The 22,682-nt window shown below is 38.9% G+C and overlaps 1 protein-coding gene across 10 annotated transcripts in view; it reads left to right on the top strand.

Moving 5' to 3' along the window:
* The window catches only part of KYNU (kynureninase), a 147,926-nt gene that overhangs the window by 116,698 nt on the left and 8,546 nt on the right, over positions 1-22,682 (top strand). For all 10 annotated transcript variants that reach the window (XM_058193725.1, XM_058193692.1, XM_058193637.1 and 7 more), the window contains one exon: positions 22,610-22,662. In XM_058193725.1, the coding sequence (XP_058049708.1) occupies positions 22,610-22,662 (53 nt within the window). The remainder of the gene's footprint in view (positions 1-22,609; positions 22,663-22,682) is intronic.

Here is a 22,682-nt window from a genome sequence, read left to right as displayed (position 1 = left end):
TTAATTTGGCAGGATTTCCAATTATAGGCAAGGAACAATAAAAGAAACCACTTAGAAGAATCCCGAAGTGTCTTTCTTGGTTTTTGGAGCTTGACACATTGTGTGAGGAGAATCCACCCATGCCATTAGGATAAGAGAGAGAACGGGCCTGTGGCTGAACACTCTGAAGGAGTTAATGTGGGAAAATGAATGAAGCCCAAAGCAGTGTTAGTCCTGACATCCCAAAAGAGCTTCTGTTAAGCAGGGAATTTAATGAGCTGATAAAACTCCAGTAGTTTTACAAGTTGCTGATTACCTTTTGAGACCCTGGTGTCTTCATTATTAGTTGGGCTTCCTTTCTGTCTAATTTTAGATCACTTTTCATCAATTAAGTATATACTATGTAAAGTGGGGGGAGCATAAATATCTGCATTGCTTTGAATATTTGAAAATTGGATAGTACCTGATCATAGGCAAAACAATAAGTAACTTTATATAAAAGATTGGAAACCTCATGTGGACTCTTTGCTGAAAATGGAAAAAATGAACCGGTGATTTATGGATTTGCTGATGGAAAAGGGTTGACTATGGGAAGAAGGGAACTGTGTAATATACTCTTAAAGAGGAGGGAGGGATGATAAATTTATAATTGGTATAAAGAAGATCAGAAGTCACTTCTTTATATATTTTTCTCTTCTTTTTCTCCTGCACTTTTTTCTTTTCTATTAATTTTTCTTAATATATTTTCACCTAAAATTTCTAATAAAAATTGGTCTTATAGGCTTCTTATTGCAGTTTTTTTAAAAAAAGATAAAGACTGATAACAAACTGACATAAAGTAAAGAAAAAGAAGGAAAGAAAAAGCAAAATGTGCAAGAAAAGAAAAGTATTGAAGAAAAATTGAAAAGAAAGAAAAATAGTAACTTCCGATATTCTTCACAAATTTATGACTACAAATATATTTTAACTTCCCTCTCTAGTTACCTCATAGTACTCTTTTTCCCATAATCCATCCTGTCTAATCATTAAAACCATAAATTACAAGTTCATTTTTTCATGTTGTGCAAAAAATCCATTAGAGATTTCTAGTCACCAATAAGTGTGGAAAATTTATCTAATCAAAGAAATGAATTCTCCATCTCAACAAGATCTGTCAATTCCATCAACCATTCCCTCATAGTGAGTAGTTTGAATCTTTCCATCTCTGTGTACATCATAATCTTGCTGGAGTAATAATTTATTGAAATAATCTTCCATGGCTTTTTAAAATCTCTTTATCCATTAGTCCTAATAAGTCAAGTGCTGGCTTCAGTAGAATATTAACGTCTAAAATACTTAGTATCAAAATATGTATTTCAATCGAAAATGTTTTAGTTTTTTTTACATGTCCACCAAGAATGATAAAATACTCTTTCATATTGTTTGCATTTCCAACATACACTTGAAGTACCTTTATACATTCTATAGAATTTCTCTAATAACAAGGTATCATTTTATAAAAATTCTTTTTAAGATCAACACAATGTAAATTTCAACTAACCACCTGTTTATCCATTGGTCCATCTGTATATTATAACCAAAATTCTTAGCCTACTATATAGTAATTCTTTAACCTGTTCTTCCTCTTCAAATTTCAACAAATGTTTATACATTTTAAGAATCATATGTTCACTATCAGCACACTGATAAGGAGCAAATTACATTCTTTCTAAGTTTACATTCTTTTTGTTTATTTTGAATCTTTCTGATAATTATAAATGGGAAAACCATTAATAACTATATCTTCTTCTGCTACTAATTGCTCTTTCGATAAGTTAGTAAAGGAATGGGACTTTTCACTTCCTACCCTTGGCCGTGCCTGCTTCTCCGCCAGGCTTCCGCCTCGGGGGATACTCCTCTAGCTTTTCTCTTCAGTTGACAAGCCCCTGTCCATTTGCTGCAACCAATTGGCCAGGGCCCTTCCGTACCACACGCTTTGGCATGACCCATTCAATGTCACACTGTTAGTCCCAGGCTTTTCGCCTCCTGGGATGGTTAGCCACCAGCCAATCGGCTAGTTGCCCATGCTGGCAGCCAGAAGCTGGCTTCATCCAAAGGAGTTTTTGTTTCGGGTGGGTATCCTAGCCTTAGAAAGAGAGAGGGGAGGAGGAAGGGAGAGAGAGAAAAGGGAGACAAGAAAGAAAGGAAGGAGGGAGGGAAGGAGGGAGGGATGATAAATTTATAATTGGTATAAAGAAGATCAGAAGTCACTTCTTTATATATCTTTCTCTTCTTTTTCTCCTGCACTTTTTTCTTTTCTATTAATTTTTCTTAATATATTTTCACCTAAAATTTCTAATAAAAATTGGTCTTATAGGCTTCTTATTGCAGTTTTTTTAAAAAAGATAAAGACTGATAACAAACTGACATAAAGTAAAGGAAAAGAAGGAAAGAAAAAGCAAAATGTGCAAGAAAAGTAAAGTATTGAAGAAAAATTGAAAAGAAAGAAAAATAGTAACTTCCAATATTCTTCACAAATTTATGACTACAAATATATTTTAACTTCCCTCTCTAGTTACCTCATAGTACTCTTTTTCCCATAATCCATCCTGTCTAATTATTAAAACCATAAATTACAAGTTCATTTTTTCATGTTGTGCAAAAAATCCATTAGAGATTTCTAGTCACCAATAAGTGTGGAAAATTTATCTAATCAAAGAAATGAATTCTCCATCTCAACAAGATCTGTCAATTCCATCAACCATTCCCTCATAGTGAGTAGTTTGAATCTTTCCATCTCTGTGTACATCATAATCTTGCTGCAGTAATAATTTATTGAAATAATCTTCCATGGCTTTTTAAAATCTCTTTATCCATTAGTCCTAATAAGTCAAGTGCTGGCTTCAGTAGAATATTAATGTCTAAAATACTTAGTATCAAAATATGTATTTCAATCGAAAATGTTTTAGTTTTTTTTACATGTCCACCAAGAATGATAAAATACTCTTTCATATTGTTTGCATTTCCAACATACACTTGAAGTACCTTTATACATTCTATAGAATTTCTCTAATAACAAGGTATCATTTTATAAAAATTCTTTTTAAGATCAACACAATGTAAATTTCAACTACCGTATATACTCGAGTATAAGCCGAGTTTTTCAGCACGTTTTTAGTGCTGAAAAACGTCCCCTCGGCTTATACTCGAGTATATACGGCTTATACTCGAGTTGTTTTTTTTCTTCTTTTTCACATTATACCGATGGCGCAAACTTGGCGGGCTTTGCATTAGCTGGGAAGCCCTGCCGGTGCAGTGAGAGGGCGGGCGGGAGCCAGCCTCTCGGCTGAGGGAGGGAGGGTTTCCATACTGAGTCCCCAGTTTTTTATCCATTGGTCCATCTGTATATTATCAAATGTTTATACATTTTAAGAATCATATGTTCACTATCAGCACACTGATAAGGAGCAAATTACATTCTTTCTAAGTTTACATTCTTTTTGTTTATTTTGAATCTTTCTGATAATTATAAATGGGAAAACCATTGATAACTATATCTTCTTCTGCTACTAATTGCTCTTTTGATAAGTTAGTAAAGGAATGGGACTTTTCGCTTCCTACCCTTGGCCGTGCCTGCTTCTCTGCCAGGCTTCCGCCTCGGGGGGATACTCCTCTAGCTTTTCTCTTCAGTTGACAAGCCCCTGTCCATTTGCTGCAACCAATTGGCCAGGGCCCTTCCGTACCACACGCTTTGGCATGACCCATTCAATGTCACACTGTTAGTCCCAGGCTTTTCGCCTCCTGGGATGGTTAGCCACCAGCCAATCGGCTAGTTGCCCATGCTGGCAGCCAGAAGCTGGCTTCATCCAAAGGAGTTTTTGTTTCGGGTGGGTATCCTAGCCTTAGAAAGAGAGAGGGGAGGAGGAAGGGAGAGAGAGAGAGAAAAGGGAGACAAGAAAGAAAAGGAAGGGAGGGAGGGAAGGAGGGAGGGAGGGAGGGAAAGAAAGAAAAGGAGAAGAAGGAAGGACGACAAACCCTGGCACTAGACACAGCTTCAGTTGATGCTTTAAAATAGCACAGCAATCCAGAGGTCATCCAGTCCAACCCCCTGCTCCAGCAGGAGACCTTATATCATCTTGATATAATTAGATATGCCTCTAACACAGAGGAGAAATTCCCCAAAAAAGGAAGGAATTTACTAGGCAAGGCTGCCATGCAGAGGAAGGCAGAGATAGTCCTTGACTTACGACAACAATTGAGCCCAAAATTTTGGTTGCTAAGCAACAGTATTGTTAAAGTGAGTTTTGATGCATCTAATCAATCCATCCTTGACTTATGACCATCATGGCCAGCCATAACCAATTTCGTATGTCCATACCTAAGATTCTGCTCTCTCCCCACACCTGATCCTGCAGTTGGACTACTGTTCCCCTTCACCACCCGCCACCTTAGGTACGGACATATGACATCGGTGATGGCATGACACTCGTAAATCAAGGATTGCCATCAAATTGGAAAACAGAACAGGTAGTCCTCAACTTAAAACCGTATCATATAGTGACAGTTCAAAGTTGCAATGCCACTGTTGTCCATTTTTCACATTCATGACCATTGCAGTATCCCAATGGTCGCGTGATTTACAGTTGGATGTGTAGCAACTGACTCACATTTATGACAGTCACAGTGTCCTTGCAACCATCTGACAAGCAAAGTCACTGGGGGAGCCAACCATTGTCTGATTGATTTAAACAATGATCCACTTAACAACAGTAGCAAGATGGGTCATAAAGTGGGAGAAAGCTCACTGAACAGCTGTCTCCCTTAGCAACATAGATTTGGGGAAGCCAGATTCACTTAGTGACTGTGTGACTGACTTAGTGACTGTTCACGTTACAATGGCACTGGAAAAAGGGACTTATAACTGTTTTTCACATTTAATGACCGTTGCAGCATCCCCATGGCCAGGTAATCCAAATTCAGATGCTTGGCAACTGACTTACTTATGGCGGCCTCAGTGTCCCAGAGTCATACGATCCCCTTTTGTAACCTGACCAACAAAGTCCACGGGGAAGCCACAGTTTAGCTACTGTGTGACTTACGAGCTGCTACTACTCGCTTAACAATGATGGCAAGACGGGCTGTAAAGTGGGAGAAAGCTCACTGAACAGCTATCTCCCTTAGCAACAGAGATTCGAGGCTGAATGGTGGACATACAGTAAGTCAAGGGGTACCTTTACCCTTCCCTTATCAGTAATCTGGCAGGCCTTTGCTTTAAAATTCTGAATCTGGCCCACAGTGATTGACATCCATGGTTGATGGATTGAGTAAGATGTGTCAAAACTCACTTTAACAATGCTCTTGTCTAGCAACCAAAATTTTGGTCTCAATTGTTGTCGTAAGTCGAGGACTATCTCTGCCTTCCTCTGCATGGCAGCCTTGCCTAGTAAACTCCTTCCCTTTTCTGGGAATTTTTCCTCTGTGTTAGAGGCACATCTAATTATATCAAGATGATATAAGGTCTCCTGCTGGAGTAGGGGGTTGGACTGGATGACCTCGGAGGTCCCTTCCAGCCCTGGATTGCTGTGCTATTTCAAAGCATCCGCTGAAGCTATGTCTGGTGCCAGGGTTTGTGGTCTTTCCTTCCTCTACTTTTTCTCTCCTTCCCTCCCCTCCCCCTTTCCCTCTCCCTCTCTCTCTCTCTTTCTTTTTTGTCTCCCTTCTCTCTCTCTCTCTCTCTCTCTCCCTCCCTCCCTCCCTCTTTCCCTCTTTCCCTCTCTCTTTCTAAGGTTAGGATACCCACCCGAAACAAAAACTCCTTTGGATGAATCCGGCTTCTTGCTGCCTGCATTGGCAACTAGCCGATTGGCTGGCAGTTAACTGTCCCAGGAGGCGAAAAGCCTGGGACTATAACAGTGTGGCATCGAATGGACCGTGCCGAAGCTTGTGAGATGGAGGGGCTGTAACCGACTGGCCATGGCAAATGGGCGGGGGCGTGTCATCCGAGGAGAAAAGCTAGAGGAAAATCCCCCTGAGGTGGAAGCCTGGCAGAGAAGCAGGTACAGCCAAGGGTAGGAGGTGAAAAGTCCTAAACCCGTTTAGTAACATTGTTGAAAAGATGATCACAATATCCTGGGACACTGCAACCATCATAAATGCATGTCAGTTGCCAAGTGTACAAATTTTGGTCAATGACCACATGGATACAGAAATGGTTGTGTGAAAAATAAGTCACTTTTTTCAGTGCCATTGTAACATTGAGTGGTCACTAAAGGAATGTTTTTAAGTTGAGGACTATCTATAAATCAAATAAATCTATAGCAACCCTTTCACACAGAGGTAGGCAGCCATGAATTTTTTCCCCCTCTATGTTCATTTCATGGGACTAAGCCTCTGAAGATTTCATCAACATGTGAGGAATAAAACTCCATCTCAAAGTTGTTGGAATACAAAACAATTTTATTGAAGCGTCTGCAGAGGCTGGTGGATCTCAATACACACAGAGACCACACCCAGATAACATAAAAGCATAGTTTTATAATCATCCTACACTTGTCAGTTTATGCCGCATCATTCCTTTCCAGGCCCAGTTGATAGGCCCAGTCTGGTCACATGCTTTCTGACCACCTATAATCTAATATCATACCTAAATGTTTAAAGTTAGTTAAGCCCTTATTGTCACCCGAACTTGCCAAGCATTCACCTTCCTCGTGTCTCAGTTCTTTGATATTTTCCTATCGCAGGGGTGTTGAACTCAAGGCCCATGGGCCAGATTTGGCTTGCAGGGTGCTTAGATCTGGCCTGCGGGGAAATAATGAAGGACCAGCCCGTGGTGGCTCTGACAGCGAAAACAGAGCTCAGGAGGACCTCCCGAGCTCCATTTCCACTGGCAGAATGCTCGGGCCACCACAGGCACCCCGGACATGAGTGATGTCGAGCTGGCCACACCCACCCTGGCCACGCCCACCCATCTCCCTGGCGTGAAACAGAACCCTGATGCGGTCCTCAGTGAAATACGTTTGACACCCCTGCCTTATCAATTCCCTTGTTTCACAAGAATTGCAACACAGCCATAGAAAAGAACATTGATCAAGTGAAAGAAACATTTGAGAGAAAAAAATATTGAAGTAGGTTTGGGTTAGATACATTCTCAGCCTTTCCCAAGATTGGATTGACTATTTTCTTTGTTCATGGAGGCTTGAGGACAGTTGAAAATGCTATAATGTATTAAATGCTCTCCTGCCAGTCCTGGCCTTTTCTTGAAAGTTAAGGCTTATGGGAAATTATCAGCAATACAATTGAAAAGCAAATTTAAACATGGCTGGACCTTAGATAGGTAGTTCATAAGCTAAATGCTAATCTATATAATGAAAAATTACAACTTATTATATTATTCTACACAAGCAATCTATTCTATTCTATTATTCTACACAAACACAATCATCAATTATGTACAGTATTTTCTCCCACATACCCAAGTAACAAATCCACTCAAGTCCACTATTGCAGTGCATTAAGGAAAATTGAAGGAGGATTTGATTCAGGATAGAATAGCCAACTTTTATATGGATTAGGAAGCATATTCCTAACACCGTTTTTGATAAATACAACAACAATTTCTCTTTTTGCCTCCACTTAAAAGACAAGCCAAAGTTGAAATGCCTGGCTTCTTTTCAAAACTCTAACAAAGAATTCTGCATGTAACATCCATAAAGTATACAAAAATGAGATGAAAAGTTTTATTTCAGAGTGTACAGCAACATGACTTTTTTCAGATTTCTTCTTATCACTAGCAAACAGCAATTATTTCTTAAAAGTGGGGGGGCAGATATAAAACTAGCAGAGACAACCAAATGCTAACCACATTTACAAACTCGGCTAACAAGAGGCAGACCTTATTTCGGACTGCAGCTATAGTAAGATTTTGCATGAAGAAAGCAAATTTGCCTGCTGATAGGCTAGCCATTTCTTATGCATTGTGGTAAAATAATGTTAAAATGCTCATCAGTTGTTGTTTTTTCACATTTTACTCCAGCTTCTTAAAGCACCCTTGACTACATTCCAGAATAAGCGAATTTTTGCTGCCAAATAAAGAAGGGAAAGCATTTTAAGTGCCTCTAGCTCATTTCAAAACCAAAAGTTAAAACTTCCCTTGAGAAGAGGCAGTTTAGGAATAAACCCTTTGGCTAATTAGGTTTAATGGGACATTGTCTTGGGAGATGTGATTTATTAGGCCAGTCTAGGCACACAATAGGCCTGCAGGGTTCAGTTTGTGCATTCTCTAACTGAATGGCAAATGTCCAAGCAGTTTTTAGAATATATCATTAAAGATCATTAAGAGAATGAAGGACAAACTACATGTTACACTTACAGGTCTGTAAAGGTTTGGACCTGAGAAGCATACTTAGGAGGTTGAGATATTGAATGAAGATATGGGGAGAAAAGAATACCATACATCCATTTGTTACATTAAACCACAAACACACTAGTTTTCACCATTACCATCAAGTTTCCTCATTATATTCCTTTTCATATAACATAGACTTTACTCTAATTAGGAGAATAGTTGTAGTGGATTATATAGTTCATGGCTTTCCACATCAAATACTATTTAAAGATTTTTTTAAATGGCACATGGAATCTATGCAAATTTGGAATTGTTTTCTGAGAGATTTGAACAGTTCTCTCATAGAAAAGAGGTATAACGTACCATGCTTCCAAAAATAAGTATACTCTTCTCTTCATGTGGAGCGGAAATATCTTTGGACATTGATTCCTCATTGGGGTATTTTTCCTCAGTGTCATTTTATGTTCCTGCTTTCTTTGGGGAAGGATAAGTAAGAAGTGCAGAAATGCCTTAAAGTAGAGTGTTGATTGTTTACTTATTAAAGTAGACTCCCTACAAGGGCCCTTTCTTAAGTACCTATCTGCTTTCCTCTAAGGTTAACACAGGATGTTTAATCATGCAATGAGTCATCAAACAAATCATTTTTTGTGATGGAGACAATTAACCACTACTAGAAGCGAATAAACCTCTTTATGTCCTCAGTGTGTAAATTTTCCATCCGCTTCTGTTCAATATAACCATTGAGCAACAGCTCCTCTTTTTATTAAATGCATAGGCAGTAACTCCTGAGAGCTCATCACCCTTTTGTGAAGTTATTACAGAATATGTAAGAATGTATGAAAGGGAAAGTGTTTAAAAGAAGCCGCAAATTATCTAGAGAATTGAATGGGTTAGTGTAACGCTCTAAAGCACACTAAAGCAGGAAGGCAAGATCGTTTTAAAACATCTATTTTTAAACTGGCGTGGACATTTTCAGGATAGTTTAAAAGATATGGCTAGTTATGTGATTACATATCAGAGACAAAATGAATTTACATGTTCGGCAGACAATAGCTGTAAGGGTCAAATTGTTAATAAGCAATTAGTGATTTACTGCTGCATCATTGTACACACATTTCTGAGATGTGCTTGCTGAGTTTTAGGCTTTCTTCCTTCTACAACCTTTGAGGCTTTTCCAGGTGCACCTAACCTAACTGTTCAGCCATATTTCTTCCCCATTCCAAAACCAACCAAGGACAGTATATAAAAATATGTTAGATTTGTCACCCATTACCTCGGAGGGAAATCAGGTGACTACTACTGACTGGAAATAGAGGGGAGAAAGTGTCATGTTGTTCACATTTGGTCATTTTATCTTGACTTAAAGATGGATGGAAAGACTTCCGGGTGGCTCCAACTCTTCGCTGAGCCCCTAATTAAAGGGGCTCCGCACTGAACATCGTAAAAGCCAGGAAAAGCCGGCTTTAATCTTTTTCCCTGGATGAAAGGGGAAAGATAAGAGCAGCAGGAAATGTTGGTAGACCTCCCCAGAGGCTTTGTTTTAATTAAGCAGAGCCTCGAAGGGTCGACGGGTCCCATAAATATTCCTGCCCTCCGACTTCAGTGCGTGCCTGCAAAAGCAGGAAAAGAAGAAAGTGTCCATCTCTGCTAATTGTCTTATCTTTATGGATCTCTTTAAGCAGACGGAATGAGTGCCAGCGGACAATTATTGGATTGCAAGTATTTTTGATTTCCTGACTTCTACCTTTTAAAAAAGAGAAACTTTTTTTCCTTTGTTTTAATTGACTCTTAAAGATGGCGCCTGAACGGGAGTGAAAGTGACGAATGGAATTTTAAACAGTCTGTGCAACTAAGAAGATAAGAAATGTTATGTGTGGATTTTAATGAAGTGAACTGAGCTCTCCTATACTTAAAGGGGAAAAGAGAAGTTTCTAGACTTATATTTTGTGAATTTTAAAACTGAAATGGCTACTAAACCACCTAAGACTGGGGGCAGAAGGGGTTCTGAACCAGCTTTAGAAGATCTGATTAAAGAGCAAGGGAAAGTGTCTGAAGAAAGGTTTAAGGAGATTATGGATAATAATGAGAAAATAAGAGAAGAAATAAAAGAGAATAATAAAAAAATAAGAGAAGATATCTTGATGGCTTTTCAAGGTTTGGCAAAAAGACTGGAGGTGGTGGAGGAGGAGGTGCAAGAAATTGTTCAGTCAAATCAACAAATAGAAAATAGAATGGGGGGAATGCAAATCAAATTGGATAAAAATGAAGATCAAGTGGTGGTGATGCAGTATAGAATGATGGAAGGAGCTCTGAGAATTAGAGGTTTGAATGAGGAGAAAGGGGAAGATTTAAAAAAAAATTTATCAGAAGCTCTGGCTGAATTTATTGAACTTGATCCACAAGAGGTTGCTTATCAAATTGACAAAATTTATAGAGTTAATTCTTGGATTGCTAGGCAAAAGAAACTTCCTAGAGACATTGTGGTTTATTTTTTGAAAAGAACAGTGAGGAATCAAATTTTGCAAGTTGCTTTTCAGAAAAACTTGAAAACCTATCTGCTTTCCTCTAAGGTTAACACAGGATGTTTAATCATGCAATGAGTCATCAAACAAATCATTTTTTGTGATGGAGACAATTAACCACTACTAGAAGCGAATAAACCTCTTTATGTCCTCAGTGTGTAAATTTTCCATCCGCTTCTGTTCAATATAACCATTGAGCAACAGCTCCTCTTTTTATTAAATGCATAGGCAGTAACTCCTGAGAGCTCATCACCCTTTTGTGAAGTTATTACAGAATATGTAAGAATGTATGAAAGGGAAAGTGTTTAAAAGAAGCCGCAAATTATCTAGAGAATTGAATGGGTTAGTGTAACGCTCTAAAGCACACTAAAGCAGGAAGGCAAGATCGTTTTAAAACATCTATTTTTAAACTGGCGTGGACATTTTCAGGATAGTTTAAAAGATATGGCTAGTTATGTGATTACATATCAGAGACAAAATGAATTTACATGTTCGGCAGACAATAGCTGTAAGGGTCAAATTGTTAATAAGCAATTAGTGATTTACTGCTGCATCATTGTACACACATTTCTGAGATGTGCTTGCTGAGTTTTAGGCTTTCTTCCTTCTACAACCTTTGAGGCTTTTCCAGGTGCACCTAACCTAACTGTTCAGCCATATTTCTTCCCCATTCCAAAACCAACCAAGGACAGTATATAAAAATATGTTAGATTTGTCACCCATTACCTCGGAGGGAAATCAGGTGACTACTACTGACTGGAAATAGAGGGGAGAAAGTGTCATGTTGTTCACATTTGGTCATTTTATCTTGACTTAAAGATGGATGGAAAACATTATAACTCAGCTGTGTGGAAAGGCTGTTAGAATTGTACCTATTTGACTTGGAAATGGGATCTTGTGGATAATTTCTTAAACTTGTAAGTTTCATGAACTTTGTGAAACTAGTTCAGTTAATCCCGAGATTGAGTGATGTCTATAGCACAAAGCATAATTTTCAAAGTAGTTTGTACTAAAGAAATAAATTGCCCGATATATTATTCTCCATAAATCACTTGGGTTAGTCCTAACAGGCAACTATATTTTCCTTAATACATAAACACGTTCTAAAGTTTCCATAAAAGTGACCACATTTTGTGTGCTATAACCATACTTTACAATTGGGTCTGCATAAAATTCAGTTTTACTAAATTTCTGTTACGGAAATGGATTTTATGTTGGAAGTTTTGTATTTCAGTTGAAATGGCTTGTTTGTTTATTTAGGACCATACATACATTAAGGAATTAAAATGGTTTGTACCATAAATAATTATATTTTGAATCAGAATGCTTTCCTCACTGATAAATTGAGAGGAAACCTTCAAATAAGATTAGAAACAATTTTAATAGTGCTAGGAGCATTTTGGATTTCAAGACAAAAAGGTGCTTTGGGTTTGTAGCATATTCCCTAGATCTTTTACTGAAGGGGGGAAAAAAACAAGAACAGACACCCATTCTAATCTTATCTGATAATGATCAGATAGGCAAATAAACTGTGGTTGCTTTCTCTTCCTCATCCAATGGAAAATCTGCCATTATGTAGATGGATGGAGGGCCAGAAAGGTTTGATCTTGCAAATGGAAATAACAGAGTTGGAAGGGACCCTGGAGGACTTCTAGCCCAACCCCCTGATGAAGCCGGAGACCCTATACCTGCGATGACGAACCTATGGCATATGTGCCACAGTGGCATGCAGGGCCCTCTCTGTGGGCACACGAGCTGTCACCCTAGTTTAGTTTCACTGAGCATGCGCACACGCCTCCCGCCAGCCAGCTAGTCATCAGGTCTATGCCGTGCATCTATGGGGGGGGGTTGTGGGGGCATGTGTGGGGAGGCATGTGTGCATGCACAGAGTGGGGTGTGTGCTGGGGGAGCTGCGCACACATGTGTGCGTGTGCCCGCTTTGGGCACTCGCTCCATAAAAGGTAGCCATCATTGTCCTATACAATTCCAGACAAATAGCTGTCCAATCTCTTCTTAAAAACATCCACTGATTGGGCTATTTCCACCTAGCATATTTTTCAGCAATGGGAAATAATTTGAATTCTGAATATGGTCTGGAAATTCTTTCTGTTGCTTCCAGTTGCATGTGTATGGGTGTTTTTCCAAGAATTACTAAGCTCTAAACCCAAAGATGATATTTGTAAGGAAGTAAACTAGTCAGTCTTGTTTTCTGAAATTTTAACTGCTTACCTGGATCGAAAGATGTGTTGGTTTGTTCCTTCTGCAATTGAAGGTTATTTAGCATTGTTCCTTCACCAGGGGTTTGCCGAAAGATACACTCCTTCAAGGCTCATTCAACAAATGAGGGAAGATAAAGTAAGGAAGTGCTAAGATCTGCTTCAAAGCAGAAACTGTATCTTAGAAAGGATGTTAAGAGTCTATGCATTGTCTTAAATCTATTTGAACACTTTTCAAAACATAATCATATTTTCATCCCACCCACCAACAAGGTATTGTGTTACTATTTTTCACCGTGATGGCCCTGTTCAAATATATTTAGAATAAGAAGCGTGAAGGATATCATCCAAACATGCATTCATTGGTTCCCAGTTAAATTTCCCAAGGAAAACAGAAAGATTGAACTGTTATTTACTCCAAAGTATTTTTGGCTGTCTTCCTCTTTCCCCCCTTTCTAATGGAAATGAACCTCATAAATCCAGCTGATAGAAATAATATATGGGTCCTCTGCAATGATAGGCAATCACAAGTTGATTTAACAGCCTTAATTCAACTTCATTAGCCTTGCGGGAGGAGCTTTGGTAAGAGCTCTTCTTCAGATTTAATTTAGACTTCAACTCTTTTTTTGGGCAGCTCGTGCTTTTCCTCCGCTGGTTCTCGGGTGAATGAAATTACCACTCTCTTCACAAATGCCAGAGGCTTCCAAGAATTCAACAAGCCCTGATTGGATTCTCAGCATAATAGCCATTTCTCTTTCACATACTCCGAGCACAAAAAACTTGTATCTTGTTATAAAAGTGAACTCAATCTCCTTTTGTTTTGACCTGGAGGGGTAATACAGAGGGACATGTTCAGAGATTGGTGAATTCCCAACTGAATGGAATATAAAAGACTAACAAGGAAAAAAAATCAATTTTTAAGGGAGACACGAGCAGAGGCCTTGTCTTCATACCTTTACTAGTGCTAAATTACCTTGGATTTGGCTGGCAAGATGGCTTAAGTTTGTTTTCTTGCTTTTTGTTTCATAAATACAATGTGAGTTACCAACACTTTAATTAAGTGAATGGGAACAACAATTAATATATAAAAAAGGATGAAATGGAGGGGAAAAGTGAATTTTGTGGGGTGGGGAATACTTAAATTGTGATATTTTCATATAAGATAAGGTTGGTCTAATAGTTAAAGTGCTAAGCTAGAGGACAGTTCCATCTCAGACATTAAAGCCGGAAGGGTAACTTTGAGCCAATAATTCTCTCTCAGCCCAAACCATGTCACAGGTTTGTTGTGGTAAGGAAAATGGGAGGACGAAGGAACATGAGATATATTCACTGCCTTGAGTTATTTATAAAAATAATAAAGCTAGGATAAGAATAGAAAACCCTACTTAAAATTGTGACATTTCCATATAACATAGCCAAGGTAGCCTAGTTACTGTATGCTTGTCATTAATTATAATGTAATGTAATGTTTTAATGTTATCTTCCTTCCTTCTTAAATTGTGCTCTTTGGCTTACAGGATAGATTGGTCAAAATGAAAGAGCCTACAAAAGGAAGTCTTAACTTCACCAACCAAGTTCAATAGCATTAAAAAAAACACCATAGCAGATCTTTCTATTTGCTTTTCCATTATTTTTAAGTTTTTCACAAAATCAGACAAAAAATAAACTTGGAACTTTTCATAGGACTGTTGGATATGTACTATGATAACAATCTGATAGCAATTCCATCCGTAAATAGAATAGGATTAAGAATTAGGCAACATTTGCACGTAGCTGAAAAGGGCAAGCGAACAATATAGTGTAGATCTTGTACTTTAGCAATAAGAAATGAAATGAAACTTGACATTTAAATTCTTACAGATACATAGTCCTTATAACCACATGACTAATCATTAGCCACAAGATGCCTGACAGCATCTTAATATTTTAACGCTAAATACTCCATTCAAAGGGTATGTATGACACAAATATTTTCACAGGATATTTTTCTCCTTATATTGTTGGAATAGTTGTGCTGTGTGGATTAAAATTAGGAAACAACTTGTGTTAAAAAGGAGAAGAGGAAAAAAAATCCGAATATATACACTACATTGAAATGGAAAGATGATGAGAAATGGCGAGCCGCTTAAAATCTTATGGTGGTACCTTTTACAAAAGATCTGTTTGACTTGGAAAACATCATGCAAATCCCTATGTCTTTTCATTTTTTTTTTCTTTTTTAAAGAAAAGAGAGAGAAACAAGTTCCGAGTGTGGAAAGAATGTGCTTTCTTCCCTCTGTAGAACTCAAATTTACCCCATGATTTTTCAGGTTATAAATTATAAATGCACAGTGTGCTCATCTGTTATTCAGCAGCCTGGGCCAAAGGATGCAGGGGGCGGGGGTCTCCCTTTCTGTTCTTTAAACCGGATCTCCTTTGATGTCTATACCACTTATACACAGCAATCATTACATCCCACGCTCCAGCATCATTAATGCAACTACAAACGAAACAAGCCAAGTTTTGAATACCCAATGTTTTATTCTAATCACACAGATGTGAAGGGGAAAATCTGAACTAAGTATAAAAATAAAAATACTTCTGGATGGGATTGCTCCTTAGAGTGACTCTGCTTGAAAGCAAAGGGAGAGAGAGATTGCCCTTGTGGGCATGAGTTTGAGATTCTTCGAAATCTTCCGTTTGCTCATCTCTTGAGTTGCAACAGGGAACATACTCGGAAGGTAAAAACCGGGCCTCTGAAATACCTTTTCACAATTTCTGTGTTTGTGTCTCCTCTGCCTTGATGTTGGACAAGGAACTGTGTAACTATCCTCAGGGGTTACCTATATTCATCTCATTTTTATAATTTATATCCTGCCTTTCTTGCAAAGGTATAGGATAGGGCTTTCTTTTTTCCTTAGATAATAATGGCCCTTAAGCCTCTTTGCATTTTAATGGGGCAGCTCCGTAAAAGTTGAAATTACAATTAGTCAAATTAAAACAAACATATTTAAATTACCTAGAATAAAAGAACAATATAAAATTGGTATGTTGAAATAACAAACAAAGCCACACCAAACTAATTATACGGAGGACTGAGGAAGAAATGCAGGATGCTAGAAGTTTAATGTTTTGATAGTAAAATCTAATGTACTGTGTACATCAAGTGCCTTGTTCATAGGTCATCTTTCAGTCTTAAATTACCCAGTATCTGAAAATCTGTAAACCCTTAATGCCATAATTTAGAACCCCATTGAAATTATCTGTCAGAATTATATTTAAGATCCCTCTCTCTCTCTCTCTCTCTCTCTCTCGCTGTCTCTTGCTCTCTCTCTCTCTCTCTTCATCAGTCAACATCAATGGCTATTATAAATCTGGCAAAATTTGTAAACTTATATTTAGAAATACAGACCTGACTCAAAAGAAAGTTCAACTTTACAACCCTGAGCCAAAAATGAACCTGGCTTTCCTTCAGATCATCACTGCAGTCCCTAAATCCCTTCATAACTTTCTGAATCTATATATTTGCATGAAATAATAGCAAAAGTAGATACACAGAGAAAAGATGGAAAGTAACTTTCTTCTTAGCCTTTTTTTCTATGTCCTGGTGCATTAGTCTTTTTTTGAGACTTGCAAGTACTGTATGCATAATGCAGTTAACTAACTTAGGCCCCACATGCTGTCTCTGGCATAAAAGGAAGTTATGAAAATGCAGAATTTCAAGAATGAAAAATTATCTGGTATCCAGGAGCAAATTTAATATGGGCCACCTACCAATTGTGGCCTGCAGAATACAAGAGTGAGACTATATCATTCAAGGGCAGGACCATATTTCCAGGTTGGGGAAAGACTCCCCCCCCCCACTTTTTTTTAAAGATACACCCAGGGGTGAAATGCTCCCGGTTAGGACTGGATCGCACAATCCGGTAGCGATGGGAGCAGGTAGTTTGGAGAACCAGTAGCAAAAATCCCTGCTCCCCCCCCCACTGCCCACGCCTCGCTGTTCCTCTTCTCTGTCCCTGAAGCGGTCAGTGATGATGTTGTGTACTCGCGGCCACGTCCATTCCAAGCCAAAGGTTGTTGCTGGGTTCCTGATTGGCTGACACGCAAGCAGCCAAGAAAGCGGGAGAGTGGAGACTTCTTATTGGTTCCTTCTGCCTGACAGCCGGCTATTTTAAGCGTCTGTCAGGCAGCCCTTCGGGGAGAGTTTGTTAGGAGAGCTGTGCCTCTCTCAGTTAATTGTTTAATAAAGTTAGATTGTTCTGCCTCCTTTGCAGCGTGCCTTTGTTCAACGAATAGAACAGATGATATAGCTGCAAACGGCCTTAAATGACTGCCACGGCACTTCAAAGGGCTGCACTACAGCTGATCAGCGCTGTAGGCAGCTAGTAGACCGGTGCCTCTATTTTTAAAGAAGGTAGACCGGTGCCTGCCAAAAAAAGGCACTTGGTAGACCGGGGCCTCTCAGTAAAACGCAATTGGTAGATTGAAGCCTCTATTTTTAAAGAAGGTAGACTGGTGCCTCCCAAGTTTTGTATACTTTATTATTTATTATTATTGACCATGCCCATTCAGTCACCTGACCACCAAGCCACACTCACCAATTAAGCCACGCCCACAGAGCCGGTAGGGAAAATTTTTAGATTTCACCCCTGGATACACCTAATTTTCTTTAGGGCTTATACCCCTCTAGTTTTAGTTCTTCGTTTATTTTCTGTTAGGAAATCACATTGTTGAATTTTGTAACAATCGGAGTAAATTCTGAAGGTTCAATAAGAGATGTGAAAGCTTCAGTGGTTTATCTCTTCTCCAAAGCAACAAGTACCTAGTCATGTCCTCCCATTCAAGCTGATGTTGGATTCTCACCACATCAGCTGCTCACAGATTTTCCAGTGAACTTTACTGTAGCATTGTCCTGTATAATTTTAATAAATTCTTGTTTTATATATTTATAAAACCCTATAGTAAGTAGTTTTTAACACCTTGGCTATTTTGATTCTTAACAGGCTTGTCATTTGTGAGAAGCAGTATCAAGGCTAATTTTATCTTTCCCTTACCCCATGCAAAACCAATACTCTTTTAGAGTTCAAATTTTGCAGCCCCTTCCTAAGTCATCAATATTTATACAGGCCATTAGGATGGAGGTAAATAGACCCAAGTGAACAACTAAGGATAACTGGCTATAACATCGGAAGTTATATCTAAGAAGTTCAAATGCAGCACTTTCCATATTTAGACCAAATTAGGGGCAGAATTACCATGAAGGATAATAAGGGTTGTCATAAAATATAACTCCTAAAACTTGCTGTTTATAGTTTAGTTTTCAAGTTTCCTGAAGACTAGATTGTTTTTGAGAAAACTGTCATAAGGATAATATATTCATGTCCTATGCTCTTTATGGAAGAAAATGTGAAAAAAAGGATCTATTACCTGCCTTTTTTTTTTTTCAACAAGGATAGCAAGCTGGATACCTGCCTCGGTCCAATGATATGCAAACGCAGGCAGAATTTTTAGAGGAAAGTTCCAAAGGTGCTTTTTCAAGAGGCAATTGGACTTTCTGGTTTTTCTTTTGAAAATATCATCCAAGAAACTTCTTCAGCTGCTTGGTTGAAGAAACTTCTTGGGTGGGAAGTGAAACATCTTCAAAAGAAAAACCAGAAAGTCCAGTTACCCCTTGAAAAAACACATTTGGGACAACCATGACCTGGATGACTGAGAATCTCCATAGACTTTTACAGAAAAGAAGTCTCTTTTTATCAATGTCTTAAAATAGTAACTGTAAGCAAAATCTCTGGCTTGATTCAGGTCAAGACCAGGGATCTAATAAACAAGCAACAAACTCAAAGGAAAAGGTAAGAGACACAATGAGATGAAATCCAGCATTCCAAACAGGGCACAGGAAGCTTAGATTGACAGTGCCAAGGCTTGGAAAGCTCTTCTCAGTTATTCTCCCAGGAAGTGAGGCCAATATATCAGCCAAACTGAGCCTCCTCCTAGTTTAAGCCAGTTTAGTCTAATGCTTAATGTACCAGGCTAAGAACCAGGAGACTCTGAGTTCTATTCATGCCTAAATCAGGATTAGAACTCACAGTTTTCTTATTCCTAGCCTGGTGCATTAACCCCTGTTTAATGTTACAGTTTTGCCTTAGGCATGACTGCCAGGGTGGCTTTCAGCCAATTGCCAAGAGACTAGAGTTCTAGTCCCACCTTAGGTATGACTGCCAGTAGAATGACTTCAGGCCAGATGCTATCGCTCAGCCCAGCCCACTTCACCAGGTTGTTGTTGCAGGGAAAACAGGAAAAGGAAGGAGTGTTAACTACACCGTCTTGAGTTGTTTATAAAAGTAATGAAAGCAAATGGGAATCAGCATAGGTAAAATCAGGAAAGCGTGAACTTTATCTAAAATTGGGCCATATTTGATAGGTTTTTTAATTACTGTTTTATTATATTTATTATTGTGGTTTTATTTGGCTGTGAACCGCCCTGAGTCCTTCGGGAGAAGGGCGGTATAAAAATTTAATTAAATAAATAAATAAATAAATAAATAAAATGTTCTCTCTACAAGATAAATGTTATCTTTGCCCTAGAATCAATACTATCTTATCTGTCCACAATATAAATGCTTTGAGATGTGTTTTAATTCCAAAACATAAAACACAGTTTGTTACTATAGCTAATCCTCAACTTAATACTCAACCGTAACTGAGTCCATAATTATAGTTGTTAGTCATGCCAGTAGTTAAGCAGGTCATCACGTGACCGATTTTACAACCTTTTTGCAACAGTCATTAAGCAAATGTTGCAATTGTTAAGAAAATTCATTATCCGCAATTGGCTTTTTTTTTTCCCCCTGGAAATCAGAAGTAAATACCAGTTTCCAGCAAAAAAATGACATATATTCTGGTCCCATTAACTATAGGATGCTGTAAATAGTCGTAAATGCGGGGTGGTTGGCAAGTGGCCAGAATGCCACTTTTTGTGATTCTGTGGAGGGGCATGGAAAGTTCAAACCTGGATCTTAAGTAGCCGTGGGGAGCAGGGGTGGGTTCTACTTACCTTTATTACCAGTTTGCATTGTGCCCGCGTGTGCATGCACGCTCTTCTGCAGATCACTTTTGATGACTTTCGGGTCAGTGAGCAGAGCCTCCTGCCAGTTTTACTACCAGTTCTATAGAACTGGTCCAAACCAGGGGCAACCCACCACTGCTGGGGAGGTCTGTCACAATTTCGATCTATTTCTAAGTGAACAGTTATAAAGTGAGGACTACCTGTGTAGCATCTGGCCACAATAGCCATTTATAGCTCACAGCTATAGAGTAAAGCCTTTGAAAATAATGCCAGGGTCACAACCTGTTGTGTCTGCGCCCCCTGAGCTGGGCCCCCTGCCAGAAAGTGACTCGTAAAGTGAGGGGGAAGGGCCATCAGGACTTACCTCTGGAGCACCGGCTTCCCTGGCTCAGCTCCAGGAGCCAGAGGCAGGCCAGGTGGAGGAGATAATGAGGCCTCCATCCCCTGACTCTTCTCCCCCCAGGCCATGCCTCAAGACCCGGCTGATGGCAATCAGGCCTGGCTGGATCCTAGGTTTCGTAGGCAGGAGAGGCAGGAACAACAGAGATGGGGCAGGCCTAGGAAGTGCTGAGTCATGGAGCCATACCCCACAGGATATAAAAGCAGCAAGGGCTGCTATACCACTTCGTGGCAAGCAAATCAACTGCTTAGAGGGAGAGAATTAGAGCTGAAGTCCTGTTTGTTCCTGGTTTCCTGGCTGACTCATTGGCATCAAGAGAGATAACAGAGACACTTGGCAGATGCTCGCTAGTTTGCTGCCAGATCTGATAGTTGCCGGCTAATTAAGTCATCGCTCGTGTCTCCCGGACTGTGGAGGGGGACAGAACACAACCTTTACTTGATGTTTAATTGCAACATATAGCAAACCTTAAAATTGGAGGGAAGTTGTTAAAAGTTCTGCATGTGATTCAGAGCATCAGAATCCAAATTTCAAAGACATTTAATTTATTTATTTTATATATTTATTCTGACTATGGTAACCGCATAATTATTTTGTTAGCGTTTTCGGTAGAAATGTCAACAGCATCCATTTATTTTATTTATTTATTTGATTTATATGGCCGTTCAGTTCACGTATGTCGTTCCGCGCACCTTACAATAAAATGCATAATATGAAATAAAGGCACACAGCAGCTGAGCATAATAAAACCACCATCAACAAAAACAAATGGGAGGTGGTGGAAAGTCAGACATATGACACTGGGCACAGAACTTTACCTGAATGTGACAGTAAGAACTAGCAATCTTCACAACCAGCAATCTTGCTCCGTCTCTTATTCATGTGGTTTGCTTAGCAACCTTTTCACCAGAACCAACTGCAGTCACTAAACAAGTATTACTTTTTCTGCTACCACTTATAGAGCCCGTATGTACAGAAAAACCTGCCTACACATACAAATTTTTGAAAGCTTTGCAAGGGTAATTGCTGAAATCTTAGCATTTTATATTTTGACATAAGAAAAATCAAACCAAACCAAACCCACAGAATTAGCTTTCTTCCCCAGCCTCTTCAAGTGCTGAAGGTTCTTGTGGGGTTCTTCTGTTCTTGATTGCAGAAGATCTGTTCTGTTCTTTCTATTATGCTATGCTATGCTATGCTATGCTATGCTATGCTATGCTATGCTATGCTATGCTTCTTTCCCTGGTTTGGTCCTTGGCATGGAATGCTTCTCTTGGATTTATTAAGCTGCCATTTGAATATTTGGTGGAATGGCCATTCTTCTGTAGAAAAGAGCTTCATCCCATGAGTTCGGGTAGCATTACAGGTAGTTCTCAATGTACAACTGGAATGGTTAGAAGTTACTGTGGTAACTTCATCACTTCATAAAAAGTGATTTATGACCTGTCCGTGAAATTATGACTATCACACCACCTCTGAAGTCACACGATCACAATTCAAGGGCTTGGCGATCAGCTCCCATTTATGATATTGCAGCATCTTGTGGTCATTGGATCACAATGTGTAACTTTCCCAGCCAACTTGACAAACAAAGTCAATTGTCAAGACATATTTGCTTAATGACCATGGCAATGTGTTTAACAACCACAGTAAAAATGTTTCTAAAATAGGCGCCAGTCACATGATGACTTGGTTAATGACCACATCACTTAGCGATTGGAATTCCAGTCCCAATTGTGGTTGCAAGTCAAGGACTTCCTATATCCATTGATATAGGAAATCCTCGACTTGCTATATCAATGGTATAGTACTATAGACATATATAGACATAGTACTAAGGCCTATGAATCTCAAGAGTCTAAAAAAGCAACATCAGTACCTCCCAATCTATGCTTTATAGATTTGTGATTACTTTATGATATGTCTATATTCTATATCGTGAAAATGTTCTGAAAAACTATCTTATCTTGGACATCTACAGGAGTACTCAAAATCAAAAAAACTCCACTATGGACCTTTCATACTTATTCTTATTAAATGTCTGGGGAAAAATATTTTAATTGCGTCACTAATCCTTGTCATTTCTTTTTCCCTGGTCCTTTACCATCATCTTCTCCCCAGTTTAATAGGATGGTGGGGTCATGACTACAAAACCAGGTTTCTCATGGAAAACAGTATGTATATTTCTCCTTCT

Source organism: Ahaetulla prasina, chromosome 1, assembly GCF_028640845.1.
Source record: "Ahaetulla prasina isolate Xishuangbanna chromosome 1, ASM2864084v1, whole genome shotgun sequence".
NCBI classification, from domain to species: Eukaryota; Metazoa; Chordata; class Lepidosauria; order Squamata; family Colubridae; genus Ahaetulla; species Ahaetulla prasina.
The sequence above is the reverse complement of the archived record's forward strand: the minus strand, read 5'-3'. Positions and strand labels throughout refer to the sequence as shown.